Here is a 16,764-nt window from a genome sequence, read left to right on the forward strand (position 1 = left end):
CCATGTCTCCAGCATTCTTCCTCCCCCGGGTGGTCCCCTGCTGCCTCTTCTGCTCCGCCGTCCGCAGCCACTTGGCACACCGCACGCTGCTCTGCTCCAGAATGAGGAAGTGGAGCAGGGCAGCGTGTGACGTCATGAACTGGACCATGATGCACCGGGCCCTGGCCGCAGGCGGCGGCTTAAAGCTACAGCGCTCATTTCCGCTGCATTTACAGCACTGTGGGTGTCTCTGTTACACCACAGTGTTGTTGGCGTTCGGCAGCCTGAATAAAATGTCAGGGGGCCCGAGCGGAGCGCGGACCGGGCTGCCAGCATCCTCGGGCCCCCCTTTTTGCTCCTCATCACCGGGCCTCATACTGTAGTAATGGCTGTAATGCCCTGATGGCGGCCCTGTTCACACAGATAAATGTGATGCACAGTGTCTGGACAACCTATTGATCACCCACATAGTATTAGCAGGCGGGCCGGGCCGTCCAGCACTATATTGTTGCGAGCTTATCCATTTTGGCCAAAATTGTAACTAATACCTCATCTAATGTATTATATACATTATTTAATTTTTCATCTTTTTTGCACTTTTTATCATCTTTTTGCAGGGTGTGGCAGGGCCCCTTTATGTTGTTCCTTGTGTGTTGCATGTATACATATAGTGCTGGACAGTCCGCCTGCTAATACTATGGGCATGATCAATAGGTTGTCCAGACACTGTGCATCACATTTATCTGTGTGAATAGTGTCTTATGCAAGCCTTACCTGTGTGAATTTTTCTACTAGGCAGCCAACCCCTGTAATGTTTGTTCGAGTGGGTGGTTGCTCTCATCAGTAGCTTGCACCTGTGCTGCTTTAGCATTTATTATTGGGGGCCTGCAGCACCCTGCGAGTGCATTTGGTGAGTCTGCTCTTCATGTTATGTTTTTTTGAGTTTTTCTATGTTAGCTAAGTTTCCAACAACCCCCTGCCACTGGCGCCTCAATCCTGGTCAGTCAGCTGAGCCTGACGCTGGCTGCCAAACCCTTGTTACGTTTTTTTTACAGCATTCTCCTCCCATTGGCACCTATTCTTGCCTCTCTATTTCCACGTGTCAGTGAGGTGCTTAGCCTTTGTAAGGGCTTTTACAGCGCTTACCCCCCACTCCATTCCCTGGGCCTTCTCCTGCTAAGGGTCCTTTACAGTACAGGTATATACAGTATATTACAGGAGGTATGCTTACTATCTCTTCTGATGGTGAAGAGGCAGACAAAGCTTCCTCTTGTAGGGGCATCTATGCTCACAATGTTATGGCCAGGGTGTAATGATGCTACTGCCCTAAACTGTCAATCAAAGAGGAGCACCCGCCCACAGGAATCTAGACATAGGCTCACTGGGAATCAGTGAACTCCTGAAGAACAGTATTGATAATAACCCTTTAAATGGCCTGCTTTTCTTTATACAATACATAGAAGAATTCTGGCTGCCTTCACCCACCACTAGGAGGAGCTCTGTGCATGTAGATTCATACAGCTACAATTGAATCCAATGTAAGCTGTGCAAATCTCCATGCAGTGATCTCCCCCTAGTGGCTGCTGTAGGTATTGTCATAGCTGTGTCTACTAGTAGGCGTCAGTATTGCCGGTGACATATCTTCCTCAATGTTAAGGTGTGACATTTCTTCCAGAAGATATGTAAAATGTTACAGGAGGCATTGCTACGGATGATGTACTATCTTCATGCAGTTGTGTGACTTTGTGTGGAATGCTTCGGCTCAGTATCTCTAGTATCAATGTGATATGTTATACTAAAATGCTTTCCTTACAGGTCCATATTCAGAATGCTACCTTGGCCGGAGGGGTAGCCGTTGGAACAGCAGCAGAAATGTTTCTGACACCATACGGATCTCTGATCGTTGGATTTATTTGTGGAATAGTGTCCACCCTTGGATATGTCTACCTTATGGTAAATATATAGGATCTGGCACTTTGAGTTTGGATAAAAGGACAGCGTCTACATTATGGACAAAAACAATGTTTTTCTAAATCTAAGGCCAAATTCAGATATCGGTGAAACATGGGCAAAATATGGACCATGATGTCTGGAACAGCATATATGAGGCTGGTGAGTCCAGGTCTGTAGACCACTGACAGGTCGGACATCATGGTCTGTATTTGGACCGTATTTCACGGATGGCTGAATTTGACCTTAGGCTGGCTACACACATTATATACACCTGCTGAACACTCGTTGGTCTGACAGCAGTTTCCCCTAGTTTCTGCCCTAACTCATGCACAATTTGATCGTTCTGCTTGTGTTCTGAATGAGGAGAGAAGAATAAGCGCGGTCAGATAGACATTATTATAAGAAATGATAGTACCGTTGTTTGGTGTTAACATTTTCCACCTTGGTAATTTTTTCATTTTTACAGCCTCTCTTATCATCCAAACTTTGCCTCCATGACACCTGTGGAATACACAATCTCCATGGAATGCCAGGAATAATCGGAGGAATTGTAGGAGCAGTAACAGCGGCAGCGGCTACTGCCAATGTATACACTGAGGAGGGGTGAGACATGATAAAACCGAATAAAGAGCTGTGTTTGTCAGTGTATGCTGATGTCTAGCAATCCTAATGTTTATGAGTCCGCATGACCTGTGTGCTGAGTCCGCATGACCTGTGTGCTGAGTCCGCATGACCTGTGTGCTGAGTCCGCATGACCTGTGTGCTGAGTCCGCATGACCTGTGTGCTGAGTCCGCATGACCTGTGTGCTGAGTCCGCATGACCTGTTTGCTGAGTCTCATGACCTGTGTGCTGAGTCTGCATGACCTGTGTGCTGAGTCTCATGACCTGTGTGCTGAGTCTCATGACCTGTGTGCTGAGTCTGCATAACCTGTGTGCTGAGTGCGCATGACCTGTGTGCTGAGTCCGCATGACCTGTGTTCTGAGTCCGCATGACCTGTGTGCTGAGTCCGCATGACCTGTGTGCTGAGTCCGCATGACCTGTGTGCTGAGTCTCCGTGACCTGTGTGCTGAGTCCACATGACCTGTGTGCTGAGTCTGTATGACCTGTGTGCTGAATCCGCATGACCTGTGTGCTGAGTCTGCATAACCTGTGTGCTGAGTGCGCATGACCTGTGTGCTGAGTCCGCATGACCTGTGTGCTGAGTCCGCATGACCTGTTTGCTGAGTCCGCATGACCTGTGTGCTGAGTCTCATGACCTGTGTGCTGAGTCCGCATGACCTGTGTGCTGAGTCCGCATGACCTGTGTGCTGAGTCTCCGTGACCTGTGTGCTGAGTCCACATGACCTGTGTGCTGAGTCTGTATGACCTGTGTGCTGAATCCGCATGACCTGTGTGCTGAGTCTGCATGACCTGTGTGCTGAGTCCGCATGACCTGTGTGCTGAGTCCGCATGAACAGTGTGCTGAATCCGCATGACCTGTGTGCTGAATCCGCATGACCTGTGTGCTGAGTCTGCATGACCTGTGTGCTTAGTCCGCATGACCTGTGTGCTGAGTCCGCATGTCCTGTGTGCTGAGTCCGCATAACCTGTGTGCTTAGTCCGCATGACCTGTGTGCTGCGTCTGTATGACCTGTGTGATGAGTCTCATGACCTGTGTGCTGAGTCTCATGACCTTTGTGCTGAGTCCGCATAACCTGTGTGCTGAATCCGCATGACCTGTGTGCTGAATCCGTATGACCTGTGTGATGAGTCCACATGACCTGTGTGCTGAATCCGCATGACCTGTGTGCTGAGTCCGCATGACCTGTGTGCTAAGTCCGCATGACCTGTGTGCTGAATCCGCATGACCTGTGTGCTGAGTCTCATGACCTGTGTGCTGAGTCTCATGACCTGTGTGCTGAGTCTCATGACCTTTGTGCTGAGTCCGCATGACCTGTGTGCTGAGTCTTAATGACCTGTGTGCTGAGTCCGCATGAGCTGTGTACTGAGTCAACATGACCTGTGTGCTGAGTCCTCATGACCTGTGTGCTGAGTCCGCATGACCTGTGTGCTGAGTCCGCATGACCTGTGTGCTGAGTCCGCATGACCTGTGTGCTGAGTCCTCATGACCTCTGTGCTGAGTCCGCATGACCTGTGTGCTGAGTCCGCATGACCTGTGTGCTGAGTCCGCATGACCTGTTCTGCTGAGTCCGCATGACCTGTGTGCTGAGTCCGCATGACCTGTGTGCTGAGTCTCATGACCTGTGTGCTGAGTCTCATGACCTGTGTGCTGAGTCTCATGACCTTTGTGCTGAGTCCACATGACCTGTGTGCTGAGTCTTAATGACCTGTGTGCTGAGTCCGCATGAGCTGTGTACTGAGTCCACATGACCTGTGTGCTGAGTCCTCATGACCTGTGTGCTGAGTCCGCATGACCTGTGTGCTGAGTCCGCATGACCTGTGTGCTGAGTCCGCATGACCTGTGTGCTGAGTCCTCATGACCTGTGTGCTGAGTCCTCATGACCTGTGTGCTGAGTCCGCATGACCTGTGTGCTGAGTCCGCATGACCTGTGTGCTGAGTCCGCATGACCTGTTCTGCTGAGTCCGCATGACCTGTGTGCTGAGTCCGCATGACCTGTGTGCTGAATCCCCATGACCTGTGTGCTGAGTCTCCATGAACTGTGTGCAGAGTCCGCATGACCTGTGTGCTGAGTCCGCATGACCTGTGTGCTGAGTCCGCATGACCTGTGTGCTGAGTCTCCGTGACCTGTGTGCTGAGTCCACATGACCTGTGTGCTGAATCCGCATGACCTGTGTGCTGAGTCTCATGACCTGTATGCTGAGTCCGTATGACCTGTGTGATGAGTCCACATGACCTGTGTGCTGAGTCTCCGTGACCTGTGTGCTGAGTCCGCATGACCTGTGTGCTGAGTCTCATGACCTGTATGCTGAGTCCGTATGACCTGTGTGATGAGTCCACATGACCTGTGTGCTGAGTCTGCATGACCTGTGTGCTGAATCCGCATGACCTCTGTGCTGAGTCCGCATGACCTGTGTGCTGAGTCCGCATAACCTGTGTGCTTAGTCCGCATGACCTGTGTGCTGAGTCTGTATGACCTGTGTGATGAGTCTCATGACCTGTGTGCTGAGTCTCATGACCTTTGTGCTGAGCCCGCATGACCTGTGTGCTGAGTCTGCGTAACCTATGTGCTGAGTCTCATGACCTGTGTGCTGAGTATTTTCAGGAACAGTCATAATGAGTCTGTATGACCTGTGTGCTGAATCCGCATGACCTGTGTGCTGAGTCCCATGACCTGCGTGCTAAGTTTGTATGACCTGTGTGCTGAGTCCGCATGCCCTGTGTACTGAGTCCGCATGCCCTGTGTGCTGAGTCCGCATGCCCTGTGTGCTGAGTCCGCATGCCCTGTGTGCTGAGTCCGCATGCCCTGTGTGCTGAGTTCGCGTGCCCTGTGTGCTGAGTCCGAGTGACCTGTGCGCTGACTCCGCGTGACCTGTGCTCTGACTCCACGTGACCTGTGACCTTTAAATGGAGATGGACTGCAATAACAGACAAAACCCATGGATGGGGGGGGCACTGTTTTTAAAACTAAAATAGATTTTTTTTTAATCTAATCCTGGACAACCCTTTAAATCCAATGTGCCTTATAGTATGAGCATGTCATTGTATCAGTTTTTTTCTATTGTGTTTGTCTCAATAATGCAACGTGGTCACAATATAATGAAACACTTTTTTCCTTTAGTTTGATAGAGTTGTTCGGATTTACAGGAGAATATGCATCTAGAACTCCCAGCATACAAGGAGGGTATCAGGCTGCTGGTATCGCCGTGTCCCTGGCATTTGCCTTTGTGGGAGGTACTGTAGTAGGTAAGGGAACATTCACACTCACTCTCATGTGGGACGTATCTCATACTATGCTCATAAAGGTTTGAAGATTTTTCTTTGTCGATCTGCACTTGGATTATCGCTTCAATAATCAGCTGTTCGGCTCCGCAGCTGCATATATCGCAGCTGTGTGACAGTAACAACACAATCATGTAGAGCCTGTGTGTTGGGCTCTCCGTGCATGTGTTGTTACTGTCACACAGCCGCGACACATGCAGCTGTGGAGCCGAACAGCTGATTATCGTAGTGATCCAGGAAGCTGGGTTCCCTCTGCAGATTATTCGGTAAGCGCAATTGCTTGCCGAATAAGTAGAGACCTGATCACATTCACTCAACTATAATCAGCATCACTGTGTCCACAACATAATTTCAGTGTTTACCCCTGCATATACTCTTCTGTCTGTGTCCACTCTTGCTAGTATTCTTCTGTCTGTGTTCATCACTGCATATACACTTCTGTCTGTGTCCACTCTTGCTTATATAGCAAATAGATAATGGCTGCAGTCAATTTTATTGTGCTAAGGCAAGGAAATGTGCAATATATGAAATGTGAACAGCATAATGGCTTGTGAAATTTATGAAAAAACACATGAGATTTTTAGCACAAGATTTGGCCAAAAGTTGTGAGCCCATCCACCAAACGTCAAGGTAATCTCAAAACGGAGGGGTAACTAACCTGTCTGCCTAGTGTGAACACTTACCTATGGCTAACAACATGGTAAAGCCTGCATGTATAGGGGAGGTTAGAACCAACTGTGTTTGGATGTAATTAAAATCACAGCATGGTGAAGGGCGGGGCGTTCAAGTCAGAAAAAGCAATACATAGTAAATATAGAAAAACTGACTGAACAGCCATCTAGTCTGAACTGGTGCATAACCAAAAAGTCTTACATAGCAAATAGATAATGGCTGCACTCAATTTTATTGTGCTAAGGCAAGGAAATGTGCAATATATGAAATGTGAACAGCATAATGGCTTGTGAAATTTATGAAAAAACACATGAGATTTTTAGCACAAGATTTGGCCAAATGTTGTGAGCCCATCCACCAAACGTCAAGGTAATCTCAAAACGGATGGGTAACTAACCTGTCTGCCTAGTGTGAACACTTACCTATGGCTAACAACATGGTAAAGCCTGCATTTATAGGGGAGGTTAGAACCAACTGTGTTTGGATGTAATTAAAATCACAGCATGGTGAAGGGCGGGGCGTTCAAGTCAGAAAAAGCAATACATAGTAAATATAGAAAAACTGACTGAACAGCCATCTAGTCTGAACTGGTGCATAACCAAAAAGTCTTACATAGCAAATAGATAATGGCTGCACTCAATTTTATTGTGCTTGAACGCCCCGCCCTTCACCATGCTGTGATTTTAATTACATCCAAACACAGTTGGTTCTAACCTCCCCTATAAATACAGGCTTTACCATGTTGTTAGCCATAGGTAAGTGTTCACACTAGGCAGACAGGTTAGTTACCCATCCGTTTTGAGATTACCTTGACGTTTGGTGGATGGGCTCACAACTTTTGGCCAAATCTTGTGCTAAAAATCTCATGTGTTTTTTCATAAATTTCACAAGCCATTATGCTGTTCACATTTCATATATTGCACATTTCCTTGCCTTAGCACAATAAAATTGAGTGCAGCCATTATCTATTTGCTATGTAAGACTTTTTGGTTATGCACCAGTTCAGACTAGATGGCTGTTCAGTCAGTTTTTCTATATTTACTATGTATTGCTTTTTCTGACTTGAACGCCCCGCCCTTCACCATGCTGTGATTTTAATTACATCCAAACACAGTTGGTTCTAACCTCCCCTATAAATGCAGGCTTTACCATGTTGTTAGCCATAGGTAAGTGTTCACACTAGGCAGACAGGTTAGTTACCCATCCGTTTTGAGATTACCTTGACGTTTGGTGGATGGGCTCACAACTTTTGGCCAAATCTTGTGCTAAAAATCTCATGTGTTTTTTCATAAATTTCACAAGCCATTATGCTGTTCACATTTCATATATTGCACATTTCCTTGCCTTAGCACAATAAAATTGAGTGCAGCCATTATCTATTTGCTATGTAAGACTTTTTGGTTATGCACCAGTTCAGACTAGATGGCTGTTCAGTCAGTTTTTCTATATTTACTATGTATTGCTTTTTCTGACTTGAACGCCCCGCCCTTCACCATGCTGTGATTTTAATTACATCCAAACACAGTTGGTTCTAACCTCCCCTATAAATGCAGGCTTTACCATGTTGTTAGCCATAGGTAAGTGTTCACACTAGGCAGACAGGTTAGTTACCCATCTGTTTTGAGATTACCTTGACGTTTGGTGGATGGGCTCACAACTTTTGGCCAAATCTTGTGCTAAAAATCTCATGTGTTTTTTCATAAATTTCACAAGCCATTATGCTGTTCACATTTCATATATTGCACATTTCCTTGCCTTAGCACAATAAAATTGAGTGCAGCCATTATCTATTTGCTATGTAAGACTTTTTGGTTATGCACCAGTTCAGACTAGATGGCTGTTCAGTCAGTTTTTCTATATTTACTATGTATTGCTTTTTCTGACTTGAACGCCCCGCCCTTCACCATGCTGTGATTTTAATTACATCCAAACACAGTTGGTTCTAACCTCCCCTATAAATGCAGGCTTTACCATGTTGTTAGCCATAGGTAAGTGTTCACACTAGGCAGACAGGTTAGTTACTCATCCGTTTTGAGATTACCTTGACGTTTGGTGGATGGGCTCACAACTTTTGGCCAAATCTTGAGCTAAAAATCTCATGTGTTTTTTCATAAATTTCACAAGCCATTATGCTGTTCACATTTCATATATTGCACATTTCCTTGCCTTAGCACAATAAAATTGAGTGCAGCCATTATCTATTTGCTATGTAAGACTTTTTGGTTATGCACCAGTTCAGACTAGATGGCTGTTCAGTCAGTTTTTCTATATTTACTATGTATTGCTTTTTCTGACTTGAACGCCCTGCCCTTCACCATGCTGTGATTTTAATTACATCCAAACACAGTTGGTTCTAACCTCCCCTATAAATGCAGGCTTTACCATGTTGTTAGCCATAGGTAAGTGTTCACACTACGCAGACAGGTTAGTTACCCATCTGTTTTGAGATTACCTTGACGTTTGGTGGATGGGCTCACAACTTTTGGCCAAATCTTGTGCTAAAAATCTCATGTGTTTTTTCATAAATTTCACAAGCCATTATGCTGTTCACATTTCATATATTGCACATTTCCTTGCCTTAGCACAATAAAATTGAGTGCAGCCATTATCTATTTGCTATGTAAGACTTTTTGGTTATGCACCAGTTCAGACTAGATGGCTGTTCAGTCAGTTTTTCTATATTTACTATGTATTGCTTTTTCTGACTTGAACGCCCCACCCTTCACCATGCTGTGATTTTAATTACATCCAAACACAGTTGGTTCTAACCTCCCCTATAAATGCAGGCTTTACCATGTTGTTAGCCATAGGTAAGTGTTCACACTAGGCAGACAGGTTAGTTACTCATCCGTTTTGAGATTACCTTGACGTTTGGTGGATGGGCTCACAACTTTTGGCCAAATCTTGAGCTAAAAATCTCATGTGTTTTTTCATAAATTTCACAAGCCATTATGCTGTTCACATTTCATATATTGCACATTTCCTTGCCTTAGCACAATAAAATTGAGTGCAGCCATTATCTATTTGCTATGTAAGACTTTTTGGTTATGCACCAGTTCAGACTAGATGGCTGTTCAGTCAGTTTTTCTATATTTACTATGTATTGCTTTTTCTGACTTGAACGCCCTGCCCTTCACCATGCTGTGATTTTAATTACATCCAAACACAGTTGGTTCTAACCTCCCCTATAAATGCAGGCTTTACCATGTTGTTAGCCATAGGTAAGTGTTCACACTACGCAGACAGGTTAGTTACCCATCTGTTTTGAGATTACCTTGACGTTTGGTGGATGGGCTCACAACTTTTGGCCAAATCTTGTGCTAAAAATCTCATGTGTTTTTTCATAAATTTCACAAGCCATTATGCTGTTCACATTTCATATATTGCACATTTCCTTGCCTTAGCACAATAAAATTGAGTGCAGCCATTATCTATTTGCTATGTAAGACTTTTTGGTTATGCACCAGTTCAGACTAGATGGCTGTTCAGTCAGTTTTTCTATATTTACTATGTATTGCTTTTTCTGACTTGAACGCCCCGCCCTTCACCATGCTGTGATTTTAATTACATCCAAACACAGTTGGTTCTAACCTCCCCTATAAATGCAGGCTTTACCATGTTGTTAGCCATAGGTAAGTGTTCACACTAGGCAGACAGGTTAGTTACCCATCTGTTTTGAGATTACCTTGACGTTTGGTGGATGGGCTCACAACTTTTGGCCAAATCTTGTGCTAAAAATCTCATGTGTTTTTTCATAAATTTCACAAGCCATTATGCTGTTCACATTTCATATATTTCACATTTCCTTGCCTTAGCACAATAAAATTCAGTGCAGCCATTATCTATTTGCTATGTAAGACCTTTTGGTTATGCACCAGTTCAGACTAGATAGCTGTTCAGTCAGTTTTTCTATATTCACTCTTGCTTATACTCTTCTGTCTGTGTCCACCCCTGCATATACTCTTTTGTCTGTGTCCACCCCTATATATACTCTTTTGTCTGTGTCCACCACTGCATATACTCTTCTGTCTGTGTCCATCCCTGCATATACTGTTGTATCTGTGTCCACCCCTGCATATACTCTTCTGTCTGTGTCCACCCCTACATATACTCTTTTGTCTGTGTCCACCACTGCATTTACTCTTCTGTCTGTGTCCATCCCTGCATATACTCTTGTATCTGTGTCCACCCCTGCATATACTCTTCTGTCTGTGTCCACCCCTACATATACTCTTTTGTCTGTGTCCACCACTGCATATACTCTTCTGTCTGTGTCCATCCCTGCATATACTCTTCTGTCTGTGTCCACCTCTGCATAAACACTTCTGTTTGTGTCCACCCCTGCTTATACTCTTTTGTCTGTGTCCACCCCTGAATATACTCTTCTGTCTGTGTCCACCCCTGCCCATACACTTCAGTCTGTGTTCACCTCTGCATAAACACTTCTGTCTGTGTCCCCCCTTGCTCATACTCTTCTGTCTGTGTCCACCCCTGCATATACTCTTCTGTTTGTGTCGACCCCTGCCTATGCTCTTTTGTCTGTGTCCACCCCTGCCTATGCTCTTTTGTCTGTGTCCACCCCTGCACATACACTTCGGTCTGTGTTCACCACTGCATATACACTTCTGTCTTTGTCCACTACTGCATATTCACTTCTGTCTGTGTCCACTCTTGCTTATACTCTTCTGTCTGTGTCCGCCCCTGCATATACTCTTTTGTCTGTGTCCATCCCTGTTTATACACTTCTGTCTGTGTCCACCCCCACATATACATTTCTGTTTGCACCCACCCCTGCATATACTCTTCTGTCTGTGTCCACCCCACGTATACACTTCTGTCTCTGTCCATCCTTGCATATACTCTCCTGTCTGTGTCCACCCCACATATACACTTCTGTCTCTGTCCAACCCTATATAAACTCTTCTGTCTGTGTCCATTCCTGCATATACTCCTCTGTGTCCATCTCTACATTGACTCTTCTATCTGTGCCCACCCCTGCATATACTATTCTGTCTGTGTCAGCTATAAATACTGAAAATGTGGTATGGGCTGTAATCTCTGTAGCTCAGTAATACACATATTCAAGAAATATATCTAATCTATGATACTTTCTTCAACTCATGTAGGACTCTTCCTGAAATTGCCATTTTGGGGGGAACCATCAGATGAAAACTGCTTTGATGATGTTGTGTACTGGGAGGTAAGGTTACTTTAACTGTATAAAGTGAAAAAAATTGTAATTGTAATTGTAAAAGTGTAAAAAAAATTGGTAATATTAATCTGATTGATGAGATAAGTTTTATAATTCAGCAGCGACCGATAAAGTAAATGGTATATACAGGTGTGTGAAAAAGCATTTGTCCCCTTCTTGGGTTCATATTCTTTTGTATGTTTGTCACCACTTTTCTGTCTGTGTCCACCCCTACATAAACTCTTCTGTTTGTGTCCACTCCTGCATATACTCTTCTGTGTCCATCTCTACATTGACTCTTCTGTCTGTGCCCACCCCTGCATATACTCTTCTTTCTATGTCCACCCCTACTTATACTATTCTGTCTGTGTCTGCTATAAATACTGAAGATGTGCTATGGGCTGTAATCTCTGTAGCTCAGTAACACACATATTCAAGAAATATATCTAATCTATGATACTTTTTTCAACTGAAGATTTGCTAAGTTAAATGGTAAATGTTTCAGATCACCAAACAATTTTATATATTAGATAAATACAACACAAGCAAACACAAAATGCAGCTTTTAAATGAAGGTCTTTATTATTAAGAGAAAAAGAAATCCACACCTACAGGGCCCTGTGTGAAAAAATGATTGCCCCCCACCTTAAAACATAAATTAACTGTGTTTTATCACATCTTTGGGAAGCTGAGTTCAAATTCTCTAGCCACACGAAGGCCTGTTTACTGCCACACCTGTTCTCAATCAAGAAATCACTTAAATAGGACCTACCTGACAAAGTGAAGTAAACCAAAAGACCCTCAAAAGCTAGACATCATGCTACGATCCAAAGAAATTCTGGAACAAATGAGTAGCAACGTAATTAAGATCTATCAGTGTGGAAAAATTATAAAACCATTTCTAAGGCTTTGAGACTCCAGCGAACCACAGTGAGAGCCATTATCCACAAATGGCAAAAACATAGAAGAGTTTTGAACCTTCCCAGGAGTGTCCGGCCTACCAAAATTACTCCAAGAGCGCTGCAATACTCATCCAAGAGGTCACAAAAGACCCCACAACAACACAACAACATCCAAAGAACTGCAGGCCTCACTTGCCTCATTTAAGGTCAGAAGAGACTGGGCAAAAATATCCTGCATGGCAGAGTTCCAATATGAAAATCACTGCTGAGCAATAAGAAAGCGTCTTGATGATCTCCCAAGACTTTTGGGAGAATACTCTGTGGACTGACGAGACAAAAGTTGAACTTTTTGGAAGGTGTATGTCCCATTACATCTGGCGTAGAAGTAACAAAGCATTTCAGAAAAGAACATCATACCAACAGTAAAATATGGTGGTGGTAGTGTGATGATCTGGGGCTGTTTTGCTGCTTTAGGAATTGGAAGACTTGCTGTGGTAAAAGGAACTATGAATTCTGCTGTTTACCAAAAATTCCTGAAGGAGAATGTCCGGTCATCTGTTTGTGACCACAAACTGAAACGCACTTGGGATATGTAGCAGAACAACGAACCAAAACACACCAGGTAGTCCACCTTTGTGTGGCTTAAGAAAAAGAAAATTAAGACTTTGGAGTGGCGTAGTCCAACTCCTGACCTTAATCCAGTTGAGATGCTGTGGCATGACCTTTAAAAGACGATTCATGCTTGGAAACCTTCCAATGTGTCTGAATTATAACAATTCTACAAAGATGACTGGGCCAAAATTCCTCCAGAGCATTGTAAAATATTCATTGCCAGTTATCGCAAACGCTTGACTTCAGTTGTTGGGGTGGCTCAACCAGTTATTAGGTTTAGGGGACAATCACTTTTTCACTCAGGGCACTGTAGGTTTTGATTTCCTTTTCCCTTAATAATAAAGACCTTCATTTAAAAACTGTGTTTTGTGTTTACTTGTGTTATCTTTGTATAATATTTACTAGAGTTGAGCGACTTTTACTTTTTTCGGATCGAGTCGGGTTTCGCGAAACCCGACTTTGTCAAAAGTCGGGTCGGGTGAAATCGGCCGATTATTGCAAAAAGTCCGGGGCCGACTGAAACACGAGACCCAATGCAAGTCAATGGGGAATCAAAGTCGGCAGTGAGTGGAGGACAGGAAAACACCTACAGTGCCCATTTTAATGCCAAAAACATCAATTCTTATTACTTAAGCTTGTCAATCTTAATTTACTTTATAATAATAGTTAGGCATTGAAAACTGGGGGTCATTTGGCTAAAGTTGTGGGGGGGTAGGGCTGGCTCAAGATTTTCGTGGGCCCAGGAAATGCGGAATACGTCATGGCAATGGAGCAGGGAGAGGTAAGTATTTCAACTTTGCAAGTGCTGTGATCCTGTGCAAGCAGGGGGGGCCCATTCATTGGCATTGGCACTGGCACAGGGCCCCTCATAGTGCGGCGGTGTGTTTGACGGCGGGTGGCGCCTCCCACCGGCAGAGACACTTTTGCATTCTATGAGGGGCCCTGTGCCAGTGACGTTGCCAACGAGTATGCCCCCCCACCTGATGAAGGAACCTGCACTTTCATCTGCACCTTCCTCTTTGTCCCCATGTAAGGTGGTATAGTATGCGGGAAGGGTAACCTGACTTTCAGCAGGGTCAGATTCTGGCTGTGTAGAGTGCAAGGGGAATGTAATGGTCTGGGTCAATGTACCAGCAGACTCATCTAGCAGTGGCTGGGCAATGGGCAGGATGAGGAGGAAACACAGATAGAGGCCCAAATAATAAAGTAGGCTAAATGCAGTTCAAAGTTGGTAACAGGACTAAACAGGCGGCATTGCTTTGTTCAGTGAAGGACAACTGTAATGAGTGGCAGACACAGTTAGTAGGCCCAAATAATAAAGTTGGCTAAATGCAGTTCAAATGTGGTAACAGGACTAAACAGGCGGCATTGCTTTGTTCAGTGGAGGACAACTGTAATGAGTGGCAGACACAGTTAGTAGGCCCAAATAATAAAGTAGCCTAAATGCAGTTCAAATGTGGTAACAGGACTAAACAGGCGGCATTGCTTTGTTCAGTGGAGGACAACTGTAATGAGTGGCAGACACAGTTAGTAGGCCCAAATAATAAAGTAGGCTAAATGCAGTTTAAATGTGGTAACAGGACTAAACAGGCGGCATTGCTTTGTTCAGTGGAGGACAACTGTACAACAGTTAGTAGGCCCAAATAATAAAGTGGGCTAAATGTCTGCCAAAAAATTGTTCATAAATAAACAGGTGGCATAGCTAGGTACAGGGGTGGGCTCCTTTGCTGAGTAGCAGACAGTGGTAGTAGGCGCAAAGTAATAACTGGTCTAAATGGAGGCAAGGGCCCCTGTATATTTTAACTATCATCTATCATTTCAACAAATTTGTATTGGCAGTGCCATTGAAGGATTTAACAGTACAGACTACACAGTGGTGGAGCAGGGAGAGGTAAGTATTGCAAGTGGTAGAGCACTGTTCGAGCTGGGGGGAACACTCTCTCGTCGGTGGCGGTACTGGCATAGGGCCCCTCATATTACGACGGTGTGTCTGACATTGGTTGTGCACCACCACCGTCAGAGACACTTCATTGTACTATGAGGGACCCTGTGCCAGTGCCGTCACCCAAGAGTGGGCACACCCACCTGTCCAGGCAAACGGCACTCGCACGGGTGCTTGCGCCAGGTGGTGACCACGACCCTGAGGGGGGAGTCAGCCCATTTAAGGAGGTATAAAAATGGCCTATGGTGGACATTCAGCAGCTGCAAATGGAGGAATTGGAGCAGTCAGTAAGAGGAGGCCAAAAGCAAGACATTTTTCAGGCAGGCTACATGTCAGCAGGGGAAGGTGGGGCCAAATAATTTGAAATCCATGATTGGTTCATTTTAATGAAGGTTAGATCATCAACATTTCGGGTAGCCAGACGTGTCCTTTTTCGGTCAGTATTGAACCAGCAGCACTGAAGACTCTTTCTGATAGCACACTAGCAGCAGGGCAAGTGAGCTCCTGTAATGCATATTCTGCCAATTCAGGCCAGGTGTCTATTTTAGATGCCCAGTAATCAAAGTGGAATGACCTGTGAGGGAGAACATCGATAAGGGAGGAAAAGTAGTTTGTAACCATACTGGAGAAATGCTGTCTCCTGTCACTTTGAATTGATGCAGCAGTACCTGTCGTGTCAGCAGTCATTGCAAAATCACTTCTCAACCTGGTCATAAAACCCCTCTGTCCAATGCCTCTTTGGATTTGAGCACCTCTAACACCTCTGCCATGTTGCCCCCTACGGCTCGTGTGAGAACCATCACCGCCGCTGTGTGCTGGGAATGCCTGAACAAAACGGTCTACAAGAGTTGCTTGTTTGGTAGCCAATATTTGCTCAAGGTTCTCATGTGGCATGATATTTTGTAATTTTCCTTTATATCGTGGATCCAGGAAGCAGGCCAATCAGTAATCATCATCGGTCATCATTTTGATAATGCGGGGGTCCCTTTTTAGGATACGCAAGGCATACTCAGCCATGTGGGCCAATGTTCCTGGTGTCAATTCACTGCTTGTGCTGGGTTGAGGAGCACTTTCCTGCAAATCAACATCACTTGTGTCCTGCAAAAACCCTGTACCTGACCTTGCAACGCCACCAGTTTGTATTGCCCCCTGAGAAGCATCCTCCTCCCATAAATATTCATCCCCATCATCCTCCTCCTCCTCCTCTTTATCCGCCACCTCGTTCAGGAGAGTTCCCTGAGCAGACAATGTCTGACTGTCATCAAGGCTTCCCTTCTCCACTACTGCAGATGCCTGCTCCTTTATGTGCATCAAACTTTGCATCAGCAGACGCATTAGTGGAATACTCATGCTGATGATGGCGTCGTCTGCACTTACCAGCCATGTGCATTCCTCAAAACATTGAAGGACTTGACAGAGTTCTTGTAGCTTCGACCACTGCACACCAGACAACTCCATGTCTGCCATCTAAGTGCCTGTCCGTGTATGTGTATCCTCCCACAAATAAATTACAGCACGCCTCTGTTCGCACAGCCTCTGAACCATGTGCAGTGTGGAGTTCCACCTTGTTGCATCGTCGATTATTAGGCGGTGCTGGGGAAGATTCAGCG

General features: G+C 45.0%; 1 protein-coding gene across 2 annotated transcripts in view; it reads left to right on the forward strand.

Moving 5' to 3' along the window:
* The window catches only part of RHCG (Rh family C glycoprotein), a 350,822-nt gene that overhangs the window by 315,115 nt on the left and 18,943 nt on the right, over positions 1-16,764 (forward strand). For both annotated transcript variants that reach the window (XM_077263476.1, XM_077263477.1), the window contains exons 6-9: positions 1,795-1,932; positions 2,399-2,535; positions 5,675-5,799; positions 11,634-11,707. In XM_077263476.1, the coding sequence (XP_077119591.1) occupies positions 1,795-1,932; positions 2,399-2,535; positions 5,675-5,799; positions 11,634-11,707 (474 nt within the window). The remainder of the gene's footprint in view (positions 1-1,794; positions 1,933-2,398; positions 2,536-5,674; positions 5,800-11,633; positions 11,708-16,764) is intronic.

Source organism: Ranitomeya variabilis, chromosome 5, assembly GCF_051348905.1.
Source record: "Ranitomeya variabilis isolate aRanVar5 chromosome 5, aRanVar5.hap1, whole genome shotgun sequence".
NCBI lineage: Eukaryota > Metazoa > Chordata > Amphibia > Anura > Dendrobatidae > Ranitomeya > Ranitomeya variabilis.